General features: G+C 44.2%; 1 protein-coding gene across 2 annotated transcripts in view; it reads left to right on the top strand.

Moving 5' to 3' along the window:
* CYFIP1 (cytoplasmic FMR1 interacting protein 1) overlaps nucleotides 1-23185 on the top strand; it is a 129732-nt gene that overhangs the window by 27985 nt on the left and 78562 nt on the right. Inside the window, exons 5-16 of one of the 2 annotated variants that reach the window (XM_069757843.1) lie at nucleotides 5501-5602; nucleotides 6161-6342; nucleotides 6613-6709; nucleotides 15422-15550; nucleotides 16618-16722; nucleotides 16959-17050; nucleotides 17501-17618; nucleotides 17859-17981; nucleotides 18590-18715; nucleotides 19438-19604; nucleotides 20197-20344; nucleotides 22888-23041. In XM_069757843.1, coding sequence (XP_069613944.1) covers nucleotides 5501-5602; nucleotides 6161-6342; nucleotides 6613-6709; nucleotides 15422-15550; nucleotides 16618-16722; nucleotides 16959-17050; nucleotides 17501-17618; nucleotides 17859-17981; nucleotides 18590-18715; nucleotides 19438-19604; nucleotides 20197-20344; nucleotides 22888-23041 — 1543 coding nt within the window. Of the gene's footprint in view, nucleotides 1-5500; nucleotides 5603-6160; nucleotides 6343-6612; nucleotides 6710-15421; nucleotides 15551-16617; nucleotides 16723-16958; nucleotides 17051-17500; nucleotides 17619-17858; nucleotides 17982-18589; nucleotides 18716-19437; nucleotides 19605-20196; nucleotides 20345-22191; nucleotides 22340-22887; nucleotides 23042-23185 lie in introns of both variants that reach the window. The other variant, XM_069757844.1, reaches the window with a different exon arrangement.

Here is a 23185-nt window from a genome sequence, read left to right as displayed (position 1 = left end):
ATACACAGAGCACTTTCTCTGCAGTCACAGTCCAATAGCCACAAGTGCCCGCATTCTCCACCATTTGTGGGAATATAGCTCAGCAGGGATCTTTGCTTTGGCCCAAGCAGGTGGCTATGGAGTCACAACGGACAATAGCAGGCTAGCGAGTTCCACACAGGTATGTGTCAGGTGTACTTATTGTTCACATTTGCCGTACAATGTTACACATGCCAAACATGAAATAAAATATCTAAAGGTACCGTCACACTAAACGATATCACTAGCGATCCGTGACGTTGCAGCGTCCTGGCTAGCGATATCGTTCAGTTTGACACACAGCAGCGATCAGGATCCTGCTGTGATGTCGTTGGTCGCTGCAGAAAGTCCAGCACTTTATTTCGTCGCTGGACTTCCTGCTGACATCGCTGAATCGCCGTGTGTGATGCCGATTCAGCGATGTCTTCGCTGGTAACCAGGGTAAACATCGGGTTACTAAGCGCAGGGCCGTGCTTAGTAACCCGATGTTTACCCTGGTTACCAGCGTAAAAGTAAAAAAAAAAACAAAACACTACATACTTACATTCCGCTGTCTGTCCCTCGGCGCTCTGCTTCTCTGCCCTGTGTAAGCACAGCGGCCGGAAAGCAGAGCAGTGACGTCACCGCTGTGCTTTCCGGCCGCTGTGCTTACACAGGGCAGAGAAGCAGAGCGCCGAGGGACAGACAGCGGAAGGTAAGTATGTAGTGTTTTTTTTTTTTTTTACTTTTACGCTGGTAACCAGGGTAAACATCGGGTTACTAAGCGCGGCCCTGCGCTTAGTAACCCGATGTTTACCCTGGTTACCGGGGACCTCGGGATCGTTGGTCGCTGGAGAGCTGTCTGTGTGACAGCTCTCCAGCGACCAAACAGCGACGCTGCAGCGATCCGGATCGTTGTCGGTATCGCTGCAGCGTCGCTTAGTGTGATGGTGCCTTAAGGCCGTCTGGCCACTAACTAACAACAAGATTCTAACTACAAAATAAACCTACACAACAACAAAGAAATTCGTGCAGCCTTACTGTGTCAGCTTCCCAGACCAGCAGATGAGAGACTGAGATCCCAGCAGTTCCTGATTATATCAGCTGAAGCAGTCAGGAGTCAAAACTGGATTACATGTGTGGAAGGGAAGCACCAGTCCTTTCAGGCTGATCGCTAAAGAAACCAGGACCGGATTACAGTGAAATAAACAGCTTCACAATCAATACCATTATACATATGAAATGAAACGGGGAGAAACATATCTGTTTTCTAGTACTTCTCCCCTTGGCACCTCACAAGATAGATGGATGGATGGATACGGTAGATAGATACGGTAGATAGATAGATACGGTAGATAGATAGATACGGTAGATAGATAGATACGGTAGATAGATACGGTAGATAGATAGATACGGTAGATAGATTTTCATTTCACTTTTTTGTGTAATATTTATATAGCCTATAAAATATTTTCCTATATAATAATAAGACTCCACTGCTACGGTATTTTCCTAAATCAGTTAAACGTTTTTTTCCTATGGACAAAGTTAATTTTAATCAACAGATCTTGGAAGAATAATAATTCCACAATTGGAATGTGCCCCTGTGTAATGGCCGTGTCTGACCGTACAGGAACATGGTCTGATCATACCACAGCTCCTGGGCAGGGGAGTTAGCAAAACTGGGTATACGGACATTACACCATGGGATCAGAAATTATTTCTTTGAGGTAAAACATTGCTTTAAAACAGGCAGTGAAATGTTTTACCTCACAAAAAGAATCAGCTGGGATCCCCTGCTGTAATGTCAGCATACTTTTTTGCTCAGACCATATCCCTGTACGGTCAGACACGGCCATTACACAGTACACAGCAGGGCACATTTATAGGATTTTCTCAGCACTGTAACATTTTTTTAACACATCCAATTGTGGAACTTATTTTTATTCCAAGATATATTGATTAAAATGAACTTTGTTCTTCGGAAAACAAAATTGGCCATAACCTTCCTCCCCCTTCCTCAAAAAAAAAAAATCAATGAAGCAAATGAAGAAACACAGCAACATAGAGAATGGGATGCAAGATGGTAACTACCTACCCTCTATATACAGATATCGGTATACACCTCCCACTGTGGGAGACCACCGCTCCCGCCATACTGAGCGGCCTCTCGTACCTGTATTTAGTGGGTGACCGCCATCCGGCCTCCCTTCCGCTATTTTATATTTTCTTTTTGTTTATTTTTATTATTGTAAAATTCTCTAATAAATGAAGTCGTCATATTTTATTGTGGACAGGATTGTTACATACCTTCTTTTGTTTCATTGTAACAACTTACGATAGCTTTTTTGTCAAAAAATTAAAAGTCTCTTGCTTTGGATACATGCCCAGACATGGCCCCACCTTGGATACACTTCACAGACTATAATAAGGAATTGTTTCCTGCCTGTTGTGTTTTTATGAAAGTAGTGTCAGTTCAGGTAATAGAGAAGAGCAGATGTGAGAAGCTCAAGTTCTGTGACACTTCCCTACCAACCTTTTATTGGCAGAGTACAAGGTGGTGTACAGCAGCACCCGGCCATTTGTGAGCAGAGTAGGTGATATGGAATTGCTATGTTGCAGATCTCCTTAGGGTATGTTTCCACTGTCAGGAATGGCTCCGTATTTGTTCAGGATTTGACGCAGGTAAAATCTGCACAAAATCTGCATCTGAGATGCGTTTTTTCCGCATGCGTTTTTGATGTGGTTTTTTCATTGCATGCATTTTTTTGGCACTTTAAATAAAGCTACAGAAATTGAAAGTTGGCTTCTGGGAAGGAAAAAAAAGTGATTTCCTGTTTGCAGATATATTGGGATATGTTCCCACGGTCAGTAAACGCTGCGGGTTGGACACTGTGTACATCTGCGTTTTTCATGTGTGTTTTTTTTATGTGGATTTGTGTGTGTTTTTGTAAGCTAAATAAAGATATACAAAAAAAAATATTGTGCTGTAATTTCCTTGTCCAACCTCTTCTTTTACATACTCCATTGAAGAATAATGTTTACATACACAGATAGATGATAGATAGATCTATAGATAGGTAAGCGATAGATGGATAAGATAGATACGATAGATACGATAGATAGATGCGATAGATAGATAGATACGATAGATATGGGATAGATAGCTAGATATGATAGATAGATCAATACATAATGATAGATAGATAATACCAAGCCTGATGTTTAGTAATAAACATAATAAAATGGTACATAAAGAGTTAGGCCGGGATCACACATGCGAGAAACTCGAACGAGTCTCGCATCTTAATACCCGGCACTGCCGCCGTGGAGCGTGCGGCTGCATGCTCCGCTCCCGAGTGATGGCAGTGCCAGGTATTAAGGTGCGAGGCTCGTCCGAGTTTCTCACATGTGTGATCCCGACCTTAAATAAAGATACACACACTCACGAAATCTGCGTTAGGCCGTGGTCACACTTGCGAGAGACTAGCATGAGACTCGCACCTCAATACCCGACACTGCCGCTGGCTCTCGGGACCGGAGTGTGCGGCTGCATGTAAGTGGGGTCCCCCTATAATTAATTGCCAGAAAGGCTACACAGATAGCTGAGGGCTGAAATTCATAGCCTAGAGAGGGGCCATGAATACTGCCCCTTTCCCCCCCCCCTCCCCGGCTACAAATACCAGCTCCCAGCCGCCCCAGAAAGATGCGCCAATCCTGGCATCTATCTCTCTTCCCACTGCCCTGTAGTGGTGTCATATGGGGTAATAAGGGGTTTATGTCACCTTTGTAAGGTGACATTAAGCCAGCTTAGTAATGGAGAGGCATCAATAAGATACCTACCATTACTAATCCTATAGTTGGTAAATGGTTTATAAAATACACACGCATGCAGAATTAAGTATTTTAATAAAATGAAACACCACTCATTTTTCCCATTTTATTATACTGGTGATCCAAGCCAAGCCATCGATCTTCTGAAAAAACAAAAAAACCAGTATACTCCCTGTGTCTGACGTAGTTCTTAATAACGAGTGTCCCACGACGAGTCCAGCTCTGCTACATCTGGATGCCTGACATCCAGACATAGCAGAGCTTGTCGATGATCGCCGGAGATAACTCTCCGGCGATCACCTACACTCTAGCACTCGCGGTCAACTGACCGTGAGAACCAACCTAGTGACCGGCGATAACCGGCAGTTCTCGTGGTAAGCTAAGTTATCGAGAGAACTGCAGTAGACACGGACTTTCGGTGGCGGAACAGGTAAGAGATTATTTAAATTAGACATGCGTAGTAAGCTGCGTTTACGCTGTTACTACACATGTGACCAATCATTAGATGCGTTTTTACCACATCCAATGATTATCTACGTTAAATTTACGGTGTGGCGACGGAGCTGTGTTCTGGAAATGCTGTGTTCTGGAAAGACGCGCCGCATGTCCGTTTACGCGTGTCTGCCGCCTGCGTCTTTTAACGCATAGTGGAGACAGGATTTCAGGAAATCCCCTCCACTATGCTGTAACATCTGGACGCTGCGTGCGTGTTTGACGCTGTGGCTGTACGCAGCATCAAACAAGCAGCATTTACTGACCGTGGAAACATACCCTTTTAATTATTTTTAGATCTTGTTATAGAAATCTTTTTTTGTTATTGACAACCATTCAGTCAAATTAAATTATTAGTCCATTGCTAATTCTTTGGTCTTCTCTCAGTTGTAATCATTGATTTGGTTTAAAGGGGTTGTCCACTACTCAGAGAACTCCTTCTCAATCTGTATATTTCCGATTTTTAAAATACCAACACTTATACTCACCACTGATGTCGGCGCCATTCCAGCGGTGTCATGTGAACCCTGCGGCCAATTGGTGGCCTCTTCATTCTCCTCATTTGGACAAATCGCATACATCCGGAGGAAGGGAGCGAGCAGATTTGGTCACTCAACCACCCCCCCATTCGGATGTAAGCAGTTTGTCTGAAGGCGAGAGTGTGAAGTGGCCACTGATAGGCCGCAGGGTTTGCGTGACATCATGCTATTATGTTGTCACTGGGAGAGACTGTGCCGACACCAATGGAATGGCGCCCGCAACGGAGGGGAGTATAACTATTACGGTAAATATGGATTGAGAAGAGGTTGCCAGACTAATGGATGACACCTTTAAAAAGAATCTGTCACCAGGAAAAACTTGCAGACATGGGGTTAATCTGCAGGTTAATGGCATTAACCTCCCCTGCACCTGCACTTAGCCGAACTCTATGGAGAGAAAATGAACTATATTCATCCCAGTAGCGTTTCGGTTATAGTCATGGTGACTGAATGTATTTAGATTGTGAGCCCCAACTTGGACAGTGATGATAATGTGTGCAAACTGTGAAGCGCTACAGAATATGTTAGCGCTATATAAAAAAATAAAGATTATTATTATTATTATTATTAATGTAAATGTAAAAATGGATGTGTGTACTGGCAACACTTGATGATGATTCTGTTTTATGTTCCTCAAGGTTAAATGCAATGAACAGCCAAACCGTGTAGAAATCTATGAGAAAACAGTGGAAGTTCTGGAGCCAGAGGTCACCAAACTAATGAACTTCATGTATTTCCAGGTACCAGTCTCTGACGTTATAGAAATAAGTTGTAAATAGATTTGCATCAAAATGAATCCTCTTAAAGGACTCTCTTCTTCTTATTTATGGAGGTAAATGTGTGACTGACACAGCCAAAAACATATGAACCGTTTTCTGATTCCATAGTGTTAGTATTGTGCTTGTTCTGGGGCCACCATAGTATAATCAATGACTACTTGTCACTAAACCTCCACATTTCTGAGTTCTTTTTATGATAGGTCCATGTTTAAAAAAAATAAAATAAGAAAAATGTTTTGTTTTAAATATAGTTTTGTGCCAATTGAAGAGTAAGTAGAATCTTGGGTAGTGTCTTGATAAAAAAAATGTTGAGGCCACCATGTGACCTTACGTGGTCTTCTCGCATATCACAGATATGTCGGAAAGTTGGTATTTATTCAATGATGATCGCAGAATACAGTCAATGATCATGCCTATAGATTTCCCCTGTAAATGTCACAGTATGTCTACCTTCCTCCTCAGTCTTATGTTACTGATGGTAGCGGCACTTGTGTAATATCTCTTTGACTTTGGTGACAGAGAAATGCTACTGAACGCTTCTGTGCCGAAGTGAAACGTCTTTGCCATGCAGAGCGAAGAAAAGACTTTGTGTCCGAAGCTTACTTATTAACTCTGGGCAAGTTCATCAATATGTTTGCAGTCTTGGATGAGCTCAAAAATATGAAGTGCAGTGTGAAAAATGACCATTCAGCATATAAGAGGTGAGATGTCCTAACGGCCCCTTGTACTGTGACCCTCTAACTGCAGACAAACTTGCAGCAGTGCCGTATTCTGCTCCATGTTCTACATAATTCAAATAGTTCAGTTAACGGAGCTGTATACATTGACATGAATTTGCTTAGCCAATTAAACTTATTACCAACAGAGTAAATCAAGGAAATGGATGAATGATTCTAAATGGCTACTAGATAAAGTTTTGAAGTTTTGTTTTTTTGCCCTAACTCCTTTTCTTGACTTTGATTTATTTGTAGGGCTGCTCAGTTTTTGCGAAAAATGGCAGATCCACAGTCAATTCAGGAGTCGCAGAACTTGTCCATGTTTCTCGCCAATCATAATAAGATAACTCAGGTGTGTGCACAGTGCTTCAACATTCTCACCCTAGGCAGTCATACATATTTATAAGATATGCCAAAATGTATGAGGTGGGTACCCCTTTAATGTAGTCTTATTGCATGCTATATCTTTGTAACCTACACTACATATTTCCTGTAATGCCACTATTTACATGTATCAAGAAAGTCCTTATATATTGACACCAGAGCTAGTTTGTGTTGTATATATTATCTGTGTTGTGTGTGTAAATATTATGTGTATGTATGTATGTATTACATATGTGCGTGTATATATTGTGTGTATGTATGTAATACACACACACACACACACACACACACACACACACCCCTGCAGCGGACCCCAGCACCGGCACGCACATATATATAATATATACACTAGGGTGCCAAGGAAATGCATGGTAAAAATGAAGTAGCAAGTTTTTGAAGGTCTTGCCTCCTAATTTTGTTCCTTTTTGGTCATAGATATTTTATAATTTTCTTTTTCTTTATCGCTTCATTGGGGGACACAGAGAACCATGGGGTGTATGCTGCTGCTGCTAGGAGGCTGACACTATGCAAAAAAGGAAAAGGTGTAGCTCCTCCTTGGCAGTATACACCCACCGACAGGCACCAAGCACCTCAGTGTCTGTAAGAGGCGGACCTGGATCTTCAGATCCGCTGCTAACCTTGGGTTTCCCTTACAGGTTTTTATTGATTATTGATGTTATTGATATTTGCAGATGATACAAAACTATGTAAAGCAGTTAATACAAGAGAAGATAGTATTCTGCTACAGATGGATCTGGATAAGTTGGAAACTTGGGCTGAAAGGTGGCAGATGAGGTTTAACAATGATAAATGTAAGGTTATACACATGGGAAGAAGGAATCAATATCACCATTACACACTGAACTGGAACCCACTGGGTAAATCTGACAGGGAGAAGGACTTGGGGATCCTAGTTAATGATAAACTTACCTGGAGCAGCCAGTGCCAGGCAGCAGCTGCCAAGGCAAACAGGATCATGGGGTGCATTAAAAGGTCTGGATACACATGATGAGAGCATTATACTGCCTCTGTACAAATCCCTAGTTAGACGGCACATGGAGTACTGTGTTCAGTTTTGGACACCGGTGCTCAGGAAGGATATAATGGAACTAGAGAGAGTACAAAGGAGGGCAACAAAATTAATAAAGGGGATGGGAGAAGTACAATACCCAGATAGATTAGCGAAATTAGGATTATTTAGTCTAGAAAAAAGACGACTGAGGGACGATCTAATAACCATGTATAAGTATATAAGGGGTCAATACAAATATCTCTCTGAGGATCTGTTTATACCAAGGAAGGTGACGGGCACAAGGGGGCATTCTCTGCATCTGGAGGAGAGAAGGTTTTTCCACCAACATAGAAGAGGATTCTTTACTGTTAGGACAGTGAGAATCTGGAATTGCTCGCCTGAGGAGGTGGTGATGGCGAACTCAGTCGAGGGGTTCAAGAGAGGCCTGGATGTCTTCCTGGAGCAGAACTATATTGTACCATACAATTATTAGGTTCTGTAGAAGGACGTAGATCTGGGGATTTATTATGATGGAATATAGGCTGAACTGGATGGACAAATGTCTTTTTTCGGCCTTACTAACTATGTTACTATGTATTGTTTTTTATTGACGTTCTTCTTTATCTTTCAGATACAGCATTTCAGGGAATCGGGGTGTAATCTCTCACCCTGCCTCCCCAAGAGGTCAGCTGAGCGAGCAGTGCGGTGTCGCCCACATCGCAACTCTCAGGCTCTGTGCACATGATGCGGATTTTGCTGCGGGTCCGCAGCAGTTTCCCATGAGTTTACAGTACAATGTAAACCTATGGGAAACTGAAAACGCTATGCCCATGCTGCGGAAAAAAATGCGCAGAAGCGCAGCGGTTTACATTCCGCAGCATGTCAATTCTTTGTGCGGAATCTGCAGCGGTTTTACACCTGCTCCATAATAGAAAAGCGCAGGTGTAAAACCGCATAGGAATCCACAAAAAATCAGCAGGAAAAACGCGGTGTTTTTTCCCTGCGGATTTATCAAATCCGCTGCGGAAAAATCCGCAGTGGACCATTCTACGTGTGCACATACCCTCAGTCCGCCGGCAGGACATTATTCCCTGTCAACTTCACAGGTGCCCCAGGGTCTAATCAGTGGCGGTCCTAGCCAAAAATGTCCCCCTCACCCCTCTTCTCGGAGAGGGCTGAGAGGAAGACAGTGGTCACCAGCGGTGACCCTCCCCCTTGTCATAGGGGTTGAGGCCATCTTCTGGATGAAGGACTCCTGATCCAGCGGCCCTTTCTTCAACGGGCCCCTGGACGATCCTCTGATCTTATGGAGCCGGATTAAAGAAAGGTAAAGGATCATCAACCCCCCTTTACTGTCCACAGCACCCAGGTAAATTTACTCCTGCCAGACTACCCGCTCCTCACAGCAGTATTCTAGCATACCGGGTGCCCCTGCACTCCTGCGGTCTTTTCTTCACTCCCCTGTGTCACCGGATCCTTCTCCCGGCATTTTACTTTCATTTTTACCGCTCCGGCTGGCCACGCCCCCCGCCTTGGGCGCGCTTTCTCAACGCTCTTTTTCTCCACTCAGCATCGCTCTTGCAACCAGGCATGCCCCCTTTACTGCGTGACCCTATCAGGGGCCTTGGCTCATTCTCTTCAGCGCATCAGCTCTTTAGACACGCCTCTTTCTCACCGCAGAGACTTCCTTCTTTTGCAGCTCCGTGCACAGGAGGGATCGTACGTTGGGGGACACAGATTACTCTGCTCTGTGGTATGGTAGGCTTTTTTCTGTGCTATCTCTGCTCCTTTCCTCGGTACTACCTATACCGCCCCAGGTTCACCTAAGCCTATTCTAATTGATAGCGCTGCAGAATCTCCTTATTTCCAACTCTTCTGGAGCCTTCCTCGCCAAACCTACCATAACTCATTACGCCTGCGCTCGTTGCAAGAAAAAATGGTCAGTAGGCCAATCGTCTCCTTTCTGCCAGTCCTGCAGTCCTCCTACCATGTCTGCCCCGCAGGAAGCTTCCGACTCTCGGAATGCGTGCAGTCCCCCTCCCCCAGAGTGGGCTGTTGCTATGTCGCAGTCGGTATCTGATTTGACTAAAGTTTCCCAGTCTCTGGTCCAGGCGCTTGAACGTCTTCCACAGCTGCCCACAGCCACCAGTGCTCCGACCGTGTCTCATGGCGAGTCTCACGCACCTGATGTCGACCCACAGGGAGACAAACTAGCCAGCCGTTATAGGACTCTCTCTCTCTGGCTCTTCGTCCAGTTCTCCGGGTCCCTTCGCAGCACTCAAGCTGCTCTCCTCCTAACAATTCCCCTCTTCGGAGGAGGATATTGGGTCTGATGTGGATTCCCAGTCCGGTTCTGACTCCGATTCAGAGCAGGCTTCTAGCATGCAGGCTATCGTGGATTGTCTCATCTCGGCTATTTGTCAAACCCTCAAACTAACACAGGACGAGGTTCCCTCCCAGGACCCCTCTGTCTCTTTTAAAGGGAACCTGTCACCTGAATTTGGCGGGACCGGTTTTCGGTCTTATGGACGGAGTTTTCAGGTGTTTGATTCACCCTTTCATTACCCGCTGGCTGCATGCTGGCCGCAATATTGGATTGAAGTTAATTCTCTGTCCTCCGTAGTACACGCCTGCGCAAGGCAATCTTGCCTTGCGCAGGCGTGTACTACGGAGGACAGAGAATGAACTTCAATCCAATATTGCAGCCAGCGGGTAAGGAAAGGGTGAATCAAACACCTGATAACTCTGCCCATATGACCGAAAACCGGTCCCGCCAAATTCAGGTCACAGGTTCCCTTTAAGAGGGTAAAGCGTCCCTCTCGCTCCTTTCCCAACCACGAGGCGTTTGAGTCTGCCATGTCTAAGCACTGGGAACATCCTGAAAAGCATTTTTTCAGGTAGGAAACATCTGGACGTTCTATATCCCTTTAGCGCCGATCTTCTTTCTAAATGGGCTGAGTCCCCCAAGGTGGACCCGCCGATCCCTCGCCTTACTTCTAAGACGGTTCTATCTTTACCGGATGGTGCGTCCCTTAAGGATACAGCGGACAGACAAATTGAGGCGCTGGCCAAGTCAGCCTTAGAAGCAATGGGTGCTTCCCTCTGTCCCAGTTTTGCTTCCACCTGGGTGGCAAAGGCCATCTCTGCCTGGGTTAAGATCCTTCGCCGGGGCATTTTGGCTTCAGCTCCTCCTCCTAACGAGCTAGCTGATCTTGCAGACCAGATTAACCACGCGGGCAAATACCTTCTGACTGCTTCTCTAGATGCAGCAGCCTGTGTAGCCAGGGCAAGTAGCAACATTGTCGCTATTCGCCACATTCTTTGGCTGGAGGCATGGAATCAGATGCTACTTCAAAAAAAGTCCCTCACCAACTTAGCATTTCAGGGTTCCAGGCTTTTTGGTGCTCTTCTGGACCAAATTATCTCAGACGCAACTGGAGGCAAGAGCACGTCCCTCCCCCATTCCAAGCCAAAACGCTTTTTTAACAGAAAAGGCCCTCGGCCTTTTCGTCCCTTTCTCCCATTTACAGCCTCAGACGCTTCATCTCAACAATATCGTTCCGCGACCACGGGTGAATGCAGGAAATCCACTTACAAGCCAGCCCCCAGCTGGAGAACCAGGGGTCAACCTTCCAGGCCCTCTGGATCTCAGATACCATTCTAAGTGACGGGTCGCCCCATCTGGGAATCTTTCCAGGTTGGGAGGCAGGCTTCTTTTCTTCAAGGACGCCTGGTTGTCGGTGGTCAGAGAGATCGTTTCCTCCGGTTACAAAATCAAATTTTCTTCCCTCCCGGAAAATCGCTTTTTTGCTTTCTTTTTCTTTTCGGTTTGCTTCAGGCCGTGACGTCTCCGGTTGCCGCCGGAGTTGTAGTTCCCGTCCCTCCCAACGAGTGTTTTTCGGGATTATACTCGAACCTCTTTGTGGTTCCAAAGAAGGACGGTTCTCTCCGTCTGGTACTGGACTTAAAGCTTCTGAACCGCCACGTCCGTCCCCGCCACTTCAGGATGGAATCCTTGCGGTCTGTGATCGCTGCCATGGAACCCGGGGAGTTTCTCTGCTTGGTCGACATTCAAGATGCGTACCTTCATGTCCCCATTTGTGTACGACATCAGAGATTCCCTCAGTTTGCGATCAAAGACCATCACTACCAATTCACGGTCCTTCCTTTCGGCTTGGCGTCTGCCCCCAGGGTTTTCACCAAGATCATGGCGGCGGTCATGGCCATCCTTCGTTCCAGGGGGATTCTCATTATCCCCCTACTTGGACGATCCTTTGATCATGGGGTCGTCTTTCCCAGACTGTGCTCAGTCTCCAAGTTTCTCTGGACACTCTGACTCGTCTCGGCTGGATCATCAACCGAGCCAAATCCTCCCTGATTCCGTCCCAGCGCCTGTCTTTCCTGGGCATGGAGTTCGACACGAACTTGGGTCGGGTCTTTCTCCCGAAAGACAAGTTCACCATTCTCCTCAAAGCAGTCCGTTCTCTGAAACGCCCAGTGCCCCATTCGCTTCGATTCTGCATGGGAGTCCTGGGAAAGATGGTGGCCTCCATGGAGGCGGTACCCTTTGCCCAGTTCCACACGCGCCCTCTCCAGTTGTTTCTCCTATCCACTTGGAACCGGTCCATGACTTTCCTGGAGCGGCCTATTCGCCTTCCTCTCAAAGTTTGTCAGCCCCTAACCTGGTGGACTCTGTCCTCCTCTCTCCTGAGAGGAAGATCCTTTCTGCCCCTTCAGTAGCAGGTCATCGCCACCAATGCCAGCCTGCTTGGGTGGGGAGCAGTCTTCCGACATCACACGGCGCTGGGCCGTTGGACCACCCAGGAAGCTCTTCTTCCCATCAACCTCCTGGAGATCACGGCAATCTTCCTTGCGCTACTTCACTGGCAGTCTCTTCTGACGGGCCTCCCCATCCGCATTCAGTCAGACAATGCCACAGCCGTGGCGTACTTGAACCACCAGGGCGGGACTCGCAGCGGTCAAGTAATGGCGGAGGCGGCAAAGATCCTTCGGTGGGCGGAATGGCACGTTCCGGCCATATCAGCCATTCATATTCCGGGGGTTGAAAACTGGGCAGCCGATTTCCTCAGCCGCCAAGGTCTGGCAGCAGGCAAATGGTCTCTCCATTTGGTCTTCTACCAAATTTGTCTTCGCTGGGGTACTCGAGACGTCGACCTTATGGCTTCCCGGATGAACTGCAAGGTCCTTCAGTTTGTCGCCAGATACCGGGACCCTCTGGCCGTCGGCCATGATGCACTGGTAATACCATGGTCCCAGTTTCAGTTCCCCTACCTGTTCCCTCCTCTTCCCTTGATTCCAAGGGTGGTAAAAAAGATCAAGTTAGAGGGAAGTCCAGTCATACTCATAGCACCGGACTGGCCAAGGCGCCCTTGGTACGCGGAGCTCGTAAACATGCTCGCGGATACTCCTTGGAGACTCCCGGTCGACCAGACCTTCTCTCGCAGTGCCCTCTCTACCACCAGAGTTCTCAGTCTCTGAGTTTAACGGCATGGCCGTTGAGGCCACAGTCCTGAGGGAGTCGGGACTTTCTCCGTAGGTCATACAGACCATGATCAGAGCCAGAAAGCCGGCTTCTTCTCGCATCTACCATAGGTACTGGAAGGCCTTCTTCCGGTGGTGTGACACAAACAAAGTGTTTCCAATGTCTTTTTCCCTTCCGGATTTCCTTGGTTTTCTTCAGTGTGGTCTCGATTCGGGTCTGTCCCTCAGCACCCTTAAGGGTCAAGTCTCCACTCTGTCCATTCTCTTCCAGAGAGACCTGTCCTCCATTCCCCTGGTTAAGACAATTCTACAGGGAGTTGCGCATCTCGCCCCTCCTTTCCGTTCCCCTCTGGAACCTTGGGACCTTAACCTGGTTCTCGGTGCTCTTCATGCTGCTCCCTTTGAGCCTCTTCAAGACGTGTCCTTTTCCCTTCTCTCTTGGATTGCCTTCCTCATTGCTATCACATCTATTAGGAGGGTCTCCGAGTTGGCAGCCCTATCCTGCCGTTCCCCCTTCCTGATTCTTCATCAGGATAAGTTTGTTCTTAGACCGGTTCCTGAATTTCTTCCCAAGGTGGTCTCCGCTTTCCACATCAATGGGACATCGTTCTTCCATCATTTTGCCCTTCTCTGGCTCATGCCTTGGAAAAGTCTCTTCACAAGCTGGACGTGTTCAGGGCCATTCGGGTCTATCTAGAACCGCCCCCTTCCGTCAATCTGATTCTCTCCTTGTTGTTTCCAAGGGTCGTCGGAAAGGCCTTCAAGCGTCAAAATCCACGATTTTGCGTTGGATTCGTTCTGCAATTTCAGAATCGTACCTTGTTCATGAGTCACGGCCTCCTCTGGGGGTGCGAGCCCACTCCACCAGAGCTGTCGGAGCTTCTTGGGCTATTCCTCACCAGGCCTCCGCTTTGCAGGTTTGCAAGGCCGCGACCTGGTCGTCTTTGCATACTTTTACGAGGTTCTATAGGGTTCATACCCAAGCCTCGTCTGATGCAGGTTTTGGTAGGAAGGTGCTACAGGCGGCGGTTGCGTACTGGCCGACCTGAGCCATTCTCTTAAGTTCTTTCTACCCACCCTATTCTGTGACTGCTTTTGGATGTCCCACGGTTGTCTGTGTCCCCCAATGAAGCGATAAAGAAAGAGGGATTTTTGGTACTTACCGTAAAATCTTTCTTGAAGCCTTCATTGGGGGACACAGCACCCTCCCTACTTGTTTGTTCTGGTACTGTGTTTGGGGCCTGGGGGCCCTAGTTGAGTTGGTACTTTTACTTTGAGTTCTGTCGCTTCTCCTACTGCTTTTTACACTAGCTGGTGCCTGTCGGTGGGTGTATACTGCCAGGGAGAGCTACGCCTTTTCCTTATTTACATAGTGTCAGCCTCCTAGCACCAGCAGCAGCATACACCCCACGGTTGCCTGTGTCCCCCAATGAAGGCTACAAGAAAAGATTTTACGGTAAGTACCAACAAATCCCTCTTTTTAAGATTAGTTATCATTTACTGGTTGCTCAATGGCACATCATATTGCAGTTTTAAATGTTTGTTTAGTATTTATCGTCATGCATATCCGGCGTTATGTATGGTATGTTATGCAGTTTACCGATCTGATTAATTGATTTTATATTTTGATAGAGTGGGCATTTCTGAACGCGGCGATACCAAATGTGTGTTTTTTTTTGTTTGTTTTTACCCTTTAATTTTCAATGGGGCGCAAGGGGGGTGATTAGAACTTGTAGGTTTTTTATAAATAGTATATCCAGTGAAAGATATGATGACAAACTGAGTGGTTATTGTGTGTACAATATTGTGGAAAATGAGAAACATGGAATAAATCACATGCCTTGAGCAAGTGGTAAATCTAAATTTAATGTCAACATATTTTACATGGTGAATCCTTATGCCAAAAGGAACAAATTTGAGTGGTAAGACTTATCAATTTGCAAAGTTCATTTTTTCCTTGGCACCCTAATACGCACGCACGCACGCACGCACACACACACACACACTAGATCTGCTGTAAACATGCATATAGATAAGTTGATGTGTTGGAGTCTTAGCATGAACTGATATTAGCATTATATATCGGTAGCTGAGCCGGTGCACCCTTTCTGATTCCATTTTTGTTTTCACATTTGGACCTGCTCCCCTTCTGTTCTTTATTTGCAGTCATTACAGCAGCAGCTGGAAGTCATTCCCGGCTATGAAGAACTCCTTGCAGATATTGTGAATTTATGTGTGGACTACTATGACAACAAAATGTACTTGACGCCTGGGGAGAAACACATGTTACTTAAAGTAAGGAAGCCAGCAGACTTTTTTTTACTTTTGTGAGTGGGTAACTGAAGCCATTTCACTCAGTATTAATAAGTCTAGCTCACCCATCACGTGAAAGATTGACTGGTGGTAGAAATCTTTTATCTACTTTGCAATTTTCATAAAAAGGAATGTGCTCTGTTGTTGTTCCTGGGGGACATGCTAATAAATGGTAGTTTAGTAAATTAATGCTGTATTGTGCATCCCAAAAGTCTCAGAACATGGTCATCATCTTTATTTTATTCTGTGGCTTCACAATCCAAAGATTTAGAGGGATTGTCTATATGCACAACCCCTTCTAACGTACTATATCCCCAGAGTACAATAAAAATAAGATGCCTTCCGCACACCAGTTCTGTTACAGCGTTGTCATCGGTGGGATTCGCATGACATTGAGCCCTGCAGCCAATCAGGCATCACGAATGGACCACAGTTTTCACATTTTGTTCAGACTTCCGAGATTCATTCTAAGGAAAGCAGCCCCAATATAGACCGCTGACTAGCAGCAATGCTCACTTTGCATTACTGTGTCACGTGCCTTTGGGCAACCGGCACTGACCTTACTGGAACGGCACCGGTATGGGCGTTATCTATTTTTTCTTTTCCATTCGGAAATATAGTATTTAAGAAGAGCTTGTCTGAGTAGTGGACAAACACCTCTGATTGTACTTTAGTCTTTCTATGTCCCATGTAAAGACCCCATATGTATTAGACTAAAGTGAGCTGAGCCTGACACAACTCTCCCCCATCAGATGATGTCAAGGGAGATGAGGATTGGGCAGTTTTGAATCTTAACGCCCCTCCATTTTGTCATTCTCTACTCTTCGCTTTGACGTTACATGAACATTCCGCTAAGCGAAACGTTCATTTTTATGGTGGCATCTGAAGAGCGAGCTGCCAGCACCGTGCCCATTGTGCTGTCTGCTATCGTAGGTTTTGGGCCAGCTAATCCCAGTTCCATGTATTTTCAGGGTTGTTCTGTGTAGCCTGTCTAGTATAACTTTAGGTGACTATAGTGCCATATCTAGTCTGTTTCTTTTCTTTTTCAGGTTATGGGATTTGGTTTATATCTTATGGATGGGAACATGAGCAACATCTACAAACTGGATGCGAAGAAGAGAATTAATCTCACCAAAATAGACAAGTTCTTTAAGGTAGTGAAGGCTGATGATCAGCACAGGGGTGATAATCGGCAGCACAACTCGATGGACTGTGTCTGGTATTCACGATCGGCCTCTTACCTGAATAGGGATCAGCTGCAGTACCAGAACCAGCCCATGAAAAAGAGTGGCACTGTTCTTTAGTCAGGTAGTATTTGTGAAGTAATTGTGCCGTGCTTTCTCAGGGCTGACATCCTCCTGTTTTCTTTCTCCCCCACTTCTGAGCGCAGCAGCTGCAGGTGGTGCCTCTTTTTGGGGACATGCAAATAGAACTTGCAAGATACATTAAAACCAGTGCACATTATGAGGAGAACAAATCCAGGTAAGCTTTCCTAGTGTCTGCCAGATTTTTGGCGCTTTGAATGAGCCCACAGGAATACCCATAATGTCTTATGTTTAATCCTCTTTGTTTCGTTTGTCCTTCACTGTAATGATTAAAAGTTAGGCATCCGATTGTGTGTACCTCCAAAATGGTGCAGTTGACAAATTCAACTCCTTCCAGAAAAAAAGCCCTTAAAAGGCTCTGTCGACTAATAAAATAAAAAAATGCTGGCTCCTGGAATATAACAATGAAAAGAAATGTGTTGACTTTAATACCAAATTAGATTCTAAAGTAAAATTTCTATGAATTGGCCGTAATCTGCCCGGGCGGTTATTGTTTGTAGAGTATTCTCATTTGTGCTTTGTTCCGTGTCTAATAATTTTTGTTAAATGCTTGTTTATATTTTCTTATTTTTTCAGTTGTCATGCTCTAGTTTATTCTCTCCAACAGATGGACATGTACGTCGTCCAGCAGCAGTCCTCAGTACAACATCTGTGAGCAGATGATCCAGATTAGAGAAGACCACATGCGCTTCATCTCCGAGCTGGCACGGTACAGCAATAGTGAGGTGGGTTCCTTCCCAGGCCAGTATGTTATACTAGTCGGAGGGCTAATTATAAAGGATTTTCATGGTCTGCAGACACAATATGACACTGATTGCTATACGTTTCAGCATTCATGTTGTGAGGGTAATTTGCAGGAATTTTTAGTTAATTTGTCTATATACTGACATTTTTCTCAACACCAAAATAAGATATATAAACAGTTCATGCCTATTGGTAACGTTTAACATTTTCCTGCACATTAGGTGGTAACTGGATCTGGTCGCCAGGAAGCCCAGAAGACTGATGCAGAGTACCGGAAACTCTTTGACTTGTCCTTACAAGGACTTCAGCTGTTATCACAATGGAGTGCACATGTGATGGAAGTGGTATGTCCTAGAAAAGCACCTGTTTCAATCAATTCCTCTTCCCTTTTACAAACTTATGACCTGTCTCCTGACCGAATCTTGATCACCTCGTAGATATATATGAGGCCTTCACGCTCGGGTTGGGAGATCCGTGGCCAGTCCTTTCATTGTGGTCTATGCTCAGGCCGTGTTGCACCGAATTCTTCATGATCCCTTAGGTCTTTTTCAAGCGGTGGTATTCTTCTCAGTATTTTGCACATGTACTCCGTGATGTGAAGCCTCTTTACATTCATTTGACATCTTTCCTAAGCCTTTACTATGTCTCTGTTATAAAGAGAGGAACATGGAGCAGGAATTTGTATGTAAGCACTGCCTTTACTGATTCACATGTGAGCTGTTCTGAGAGACCCCACTTACTAAAACCTAGAAAAATTTGGGATGATTTTGGTGCAGAATTAATCATAACGCATGCACCATGTAACATTACTGTGCCGAAGAAGAACTGATTATTAGTATAATTCCTCTGTCATTTTACCTTCTTGGTGTTCTATCGTTAGGTAGATAAGGCCAGAAAATGATTATGTTTATGGTAAATTAATGGCTGTGCTTTTCTGTGTTTTGGTTACCAGTACTCATGGAAGCTTGTGCACCCGACTGATAAGTATTCCAATAAAGACTGCCCTGACAATGCGGAGGAGTATGAGAGAGCCACGCGATACAACTACACCAGCGAAGAAAAGTTTGCTCTTGTGGAAGTAAATAAACTTTATTCATTATTGGTTATTTTTTAAAATTAAAAAGAAAAGTTTGAGCAGTCTTTGTTATAAGTGGTGTAAATCGTTATCTTATGGTTACCAGGAGCTCAAACGGTTTGATGGATATTTTGAAAATATGATGCCCTTAAATAAAGAAGCGGCTGGTGGGCATTGTAGACCACAGATGCTTTCTGCATATTTAGCCAGTGCTCGTTGCAGCCCAACTACACTCAACCTATATTTCTTTCTCCATCATGCTCATATTGGTGTGGAGTGATTTACTGCTTTTGTGGTTTGAGTTTAGTTTTTCTCTCGCTCAAAGACATGCGGGGTCCTCTAAAAAAGCACCATGTTTTTCAATTGGAAGTATGCCTTAGGCGACCATATTTCACCGTCTGGATACAAGCCTCTCTGTACGGATGGACTGGTGGTCTTCTGTTCTGAGCTTACTGCTTAATATGTGTCTGAGGCTGTAGGAGACCCGCAGTCAAGTCTGTATGCTTGAAATATAGTTGCATGAACAAGGTCGCAAGTGAACTCCGTAAATGATTCTTGATCACACAAACTACAGGAAAGGATGCAATTGTTAAAATTTTTGCTTATCTTTTTTTTTTTTTTTTTAAAGGTTGTTTGGGAGGGTATCTTGTTCCACTTCAGTGTAGAGATTACACGCTTGACAAATGTCAGTGCATAGATTAATAGGCATATTGTTCTATCACTAGGTGATTGCCATGATCAAAGGCTTGCAAGTTCTGATGGGCCGCATGGAGAGTGTGTTTAACCATGCAATTCGTCATACTATATATGCAGCCTTGCAGGATTTTGCTCAGATTACCCTACGAGAACCACTGAGACAAGCTATAAAGAAAAAGAAAAATGTAATCCAAAGGTAAAGGAAGCCATGTTTTATTTTATTTTGTTTTCTTGGATTCTCAAAGTTGAAGAAAAAAGTCACACTTTTATTATTACACACGTCGCTGTGCCTGTAAAATCAATGAATGGTGATGGAAGCATAGGCCTAGTTCATCCAAAATTGCTAACTATTCATTTTATTTTTCATGGCTTGTAAAGTGACATGCTCCAGAGTGTCACCAGTTCTGGTCTCCAATGGACTTTATAATCCAATTTCCTTATTTAAAATACAGACCTAACGGTAATTCACGAAGTCATTAATCCTTTTAGTATTGGTGTGTATGAGAAAAATTAGATACTTCATGCAAATCAGGGGTGGAAACAGACATAAGAGGGTCCCTGGGCTCTTTGCAGTCCAATACCTTATCATAATGCACAATTCCACCTGCTTTGGAGGTAGAATTGGGCCATTTGCCTCTTGGGGCCCCTGTGCTGCTACAAAGGATGCACCAATGGTATGTCCGCCCCTGATGGAAACAGGCAGAATATATGCTGCCGTGTGTGTGGCCTTATAGAATAGCATACAAAAGTATTTCCTTGGGCCCTTATGGTATACATGTCTGTTTTAGTGTCCTCCAGGCAATCAGAAAAACTGTTTGTGACTGGGGCGCAGGATGTGAACCGTTTAATGACCCCGCTCTTAGAGGAGAGAAAGATCCTAAGACTGGATTTGATATCAAAGTTCCCAGACGTGCAGTAGGACCATCCAGCACTCAGGTACCCATTTTTACGACTTACTGGTGCCCTGGATCATATTTATTCCTTTTTGTTAATAGCCAGTAGATAGGAACAGTATCACATGTATTCCCATTATTCTCCATGATGGAGGAACCGTTACATCGTTAGCATTAGCTCTCTATTGCCAGTAAATGATTTGTCATCGGTTTTCTATAATTAATAGGAATGATATATTTTTAGTTGTTATCCTAGTAATATAAGGACATATCGGCCAATACACCATAAACAATAGAAAGTGAGAATTCTGTTTGTGTCCATCTCCTTTTGCATGTATTGTTATGCATGTGTTTTTAAGTCTTGGCCATTATGTAATTTTACATGAAGTGTTGAGAATATGTAAATTGCATTAATTTTACCTAATTGTATTTTTTTTTTTTTAATTTTAATAAAATGATGGCTGGGAATTGGGAATGGAATGATTTCGGCTGCTTCAGTTTTTACAAGGATGAAAAGGTTAATTTTCCGTTACAACCAATCGATTACCACCAATGTTTTCTTCTGTTTTTCCCCCCCTCCCCCTCTGCTTTGCTTTTGGTGGCTGGAAGGGATGTACATCTCTCTGGGCATTGCTCTGTGCCTTCTGTCTGTCGCTGTCCTGCTAATAACCCTTGGGCTGTTATCTGGTAACTATACTAGCACTCTGCGAATCGTGAAAAATTGCCAATAACCGCTATTGCATGCTTTCGGCATTTTTTACTCCGCATGATCTAATAATGTCTAGAAACAAAAGTCTTACAAAAAGCAAAACTTCAGAATAAAAACATGGCTGACCGTATGAAACATACTGCAGGTAGGCCATAACTATCTGGATGAGGAAATCCACAGCCATGGTGCAAGGCGTAAAATATATAACGAATGAGGCACAAACCTAGAACCATTTTTCCTCCACAAAAGAGGAGCAATGACTATGATGAATCAATGACTCTCAAATTTGGAGCCACTTAAAGAAACGACACCAGGAAATAGCTCATTGTCTTAGATTGGTTCACAAGGAAAAGTTATAATCCAGCAGATTTCCATGGAAGAGAAATGACCGAGCACCAAGCTTCATGATTGTTGATGTAAAATATCATGACGTAGTGTATACTCTCCATTTACAGATTGCTGTATTGCCAGGTTCGGAATGTTCTGGAATGGTCTTGTAGATTTTGGTGCAGATTTTTTACAATACATGTGAATTGGATTTTCAAAACTTCATTCACTTGTATTTGGGAGAAGAGATTAAAAAAAAAAGCTTTCGGCATGCCTGTTGTGCTGTCGATTGCATATGGATTTGTAGCATGTCGTAATTTGCCATAAATGATCCACTGGATCTGCCCTTGTCCTAAACCTGGCATTGTTTTCTGCTTTGGGCAGTGTTTCTTCGCCTGATATCAAAGACAAGTATTTCTGATAATGATGATACATTAGGAGCTTTTAGTATAGTTTGATGTAATATTCAAGATGGCTCCAAGTCTGAGATTCATTAATAGGTACCTTAGGGAAGGTGCACAATAGTTTTCAGAGTTTTCTATGTTCCTCCTCCAAAATTCAGGTTTGTCCCATGAGGAAACTTTTTACTATTGTTAAGTTGGGTTTCTTTTGAATTGTCCTTCATTTTAATTGAAAAAATAGAGTAGCATGCTGCCCTTCCAGGGACTAAGATGAGACAAAAATTCAAGTGCGAACCTTGGGTAGGAATTTGTTCCCTGCATAGTCATATTTGGGTCGGTTTGGCCTCTTTGTTTTGCTAACACACTAATCTTTTCTTTCCTTTCTGATTCCTTCCTCCTACCTCTTCGCCCTTGTGTTCTTGGTCTTCTTTCACCCCTACCGTTGGTTTTCAGCTCTTCATGGTGCGCACAATGGCAGAATCCCTGAGCTCTGCAGAGCTGTTCAAACAGCTCAAGTCTCTGGGGATGGAAAAGTTGTTGCTTGTGGTAAAAAAGTTTCTGAGGCAGTCCTACTCCTATCCAACTCTTTTAAACTTTGGTGGTAAGCCGATATTTATTTTACCATGTTTCAATAAAATGTTCTTACCTACATATCCATTAAAAGGGATCTCCCCCAAACAAATGCAAACTGTACTTGTCTTCAGTATTCCACCCGCCATGCCTACAGTCTGTCATTTACATATTATTCTTGGGGAAGTCATGCAGGTTGTGACAAAGTCCTTTCAGATCAGAATTAAAAAATTGGCCCATATCAACAAGAGATTGTTCTTAACTTTTGAAAGTTAAGTGGGTGGATTAATGGCAGTGGATTAATGGCTTGTGTTGGTGCCTACTCGGCAACATGGCCACTGTTTCTTTCCTGGGCCATTGGACTCTAGTGAAAAAAATGTATAAAAATTTTGTGTTCACTAGTGGTATGTGATAAAAACAACAAAGGCACCAATTCTTGGCTTCCCTGAAGTGTAATATCAAAATGATAAGGAGTGGTAAAATTGATTATTTTTGTCTTGACGATGCCTCTGATTTAATGTACTTTCTCCTCTCTTGTGTCCCTCCATCTGTGAATATCTGTCCTTTTAAATGACACAGCTTTACATGGTGAGAACCATGCTAGAGTCACTCATTGCTGACAAAAGTGGTTCCAAGAAAACGCTCAGAAGTAGCCTAGAGGGTCCCACCATATTGGATATAGAAAAGTTTCACCGTGAATCGTTCTTCTACACACACTTGCTTAATTTCAGTGGTAAGATTATGGTATGAACGGTGTGCTGCTTATTTGTCCTCATGAGTCCTCTAACCATGTGGCCAATATGTTTTCTGTCACTTGTCCCAGTGAGGCTCTGCATGTCCCAGGATATGGCACACAGAAGAACAGCATTATGCTACT

The sequence above is a fragment of the Ranitomeya imitator genome, chromosome 3 (assembly GCF_032444005.1).
Source record: "Ranitomeya imitator isolate aRanImi1 chromosome 3, aRanImi1.pri, whole genome shotgun sequence".
Taxonomy (NCBI): domain Eukaryota; kingdom Metazoa; phylum Chordata; class Amphibia; order Anura; family Dendrobatidae; genus Ranitomeya; species Ranitomeya imitator.
The sequence above is the reverse complement of the archived record's forward strand: the minus strand, read 5'-3'. Positions and strand labels throughout refer to the sequence as shown.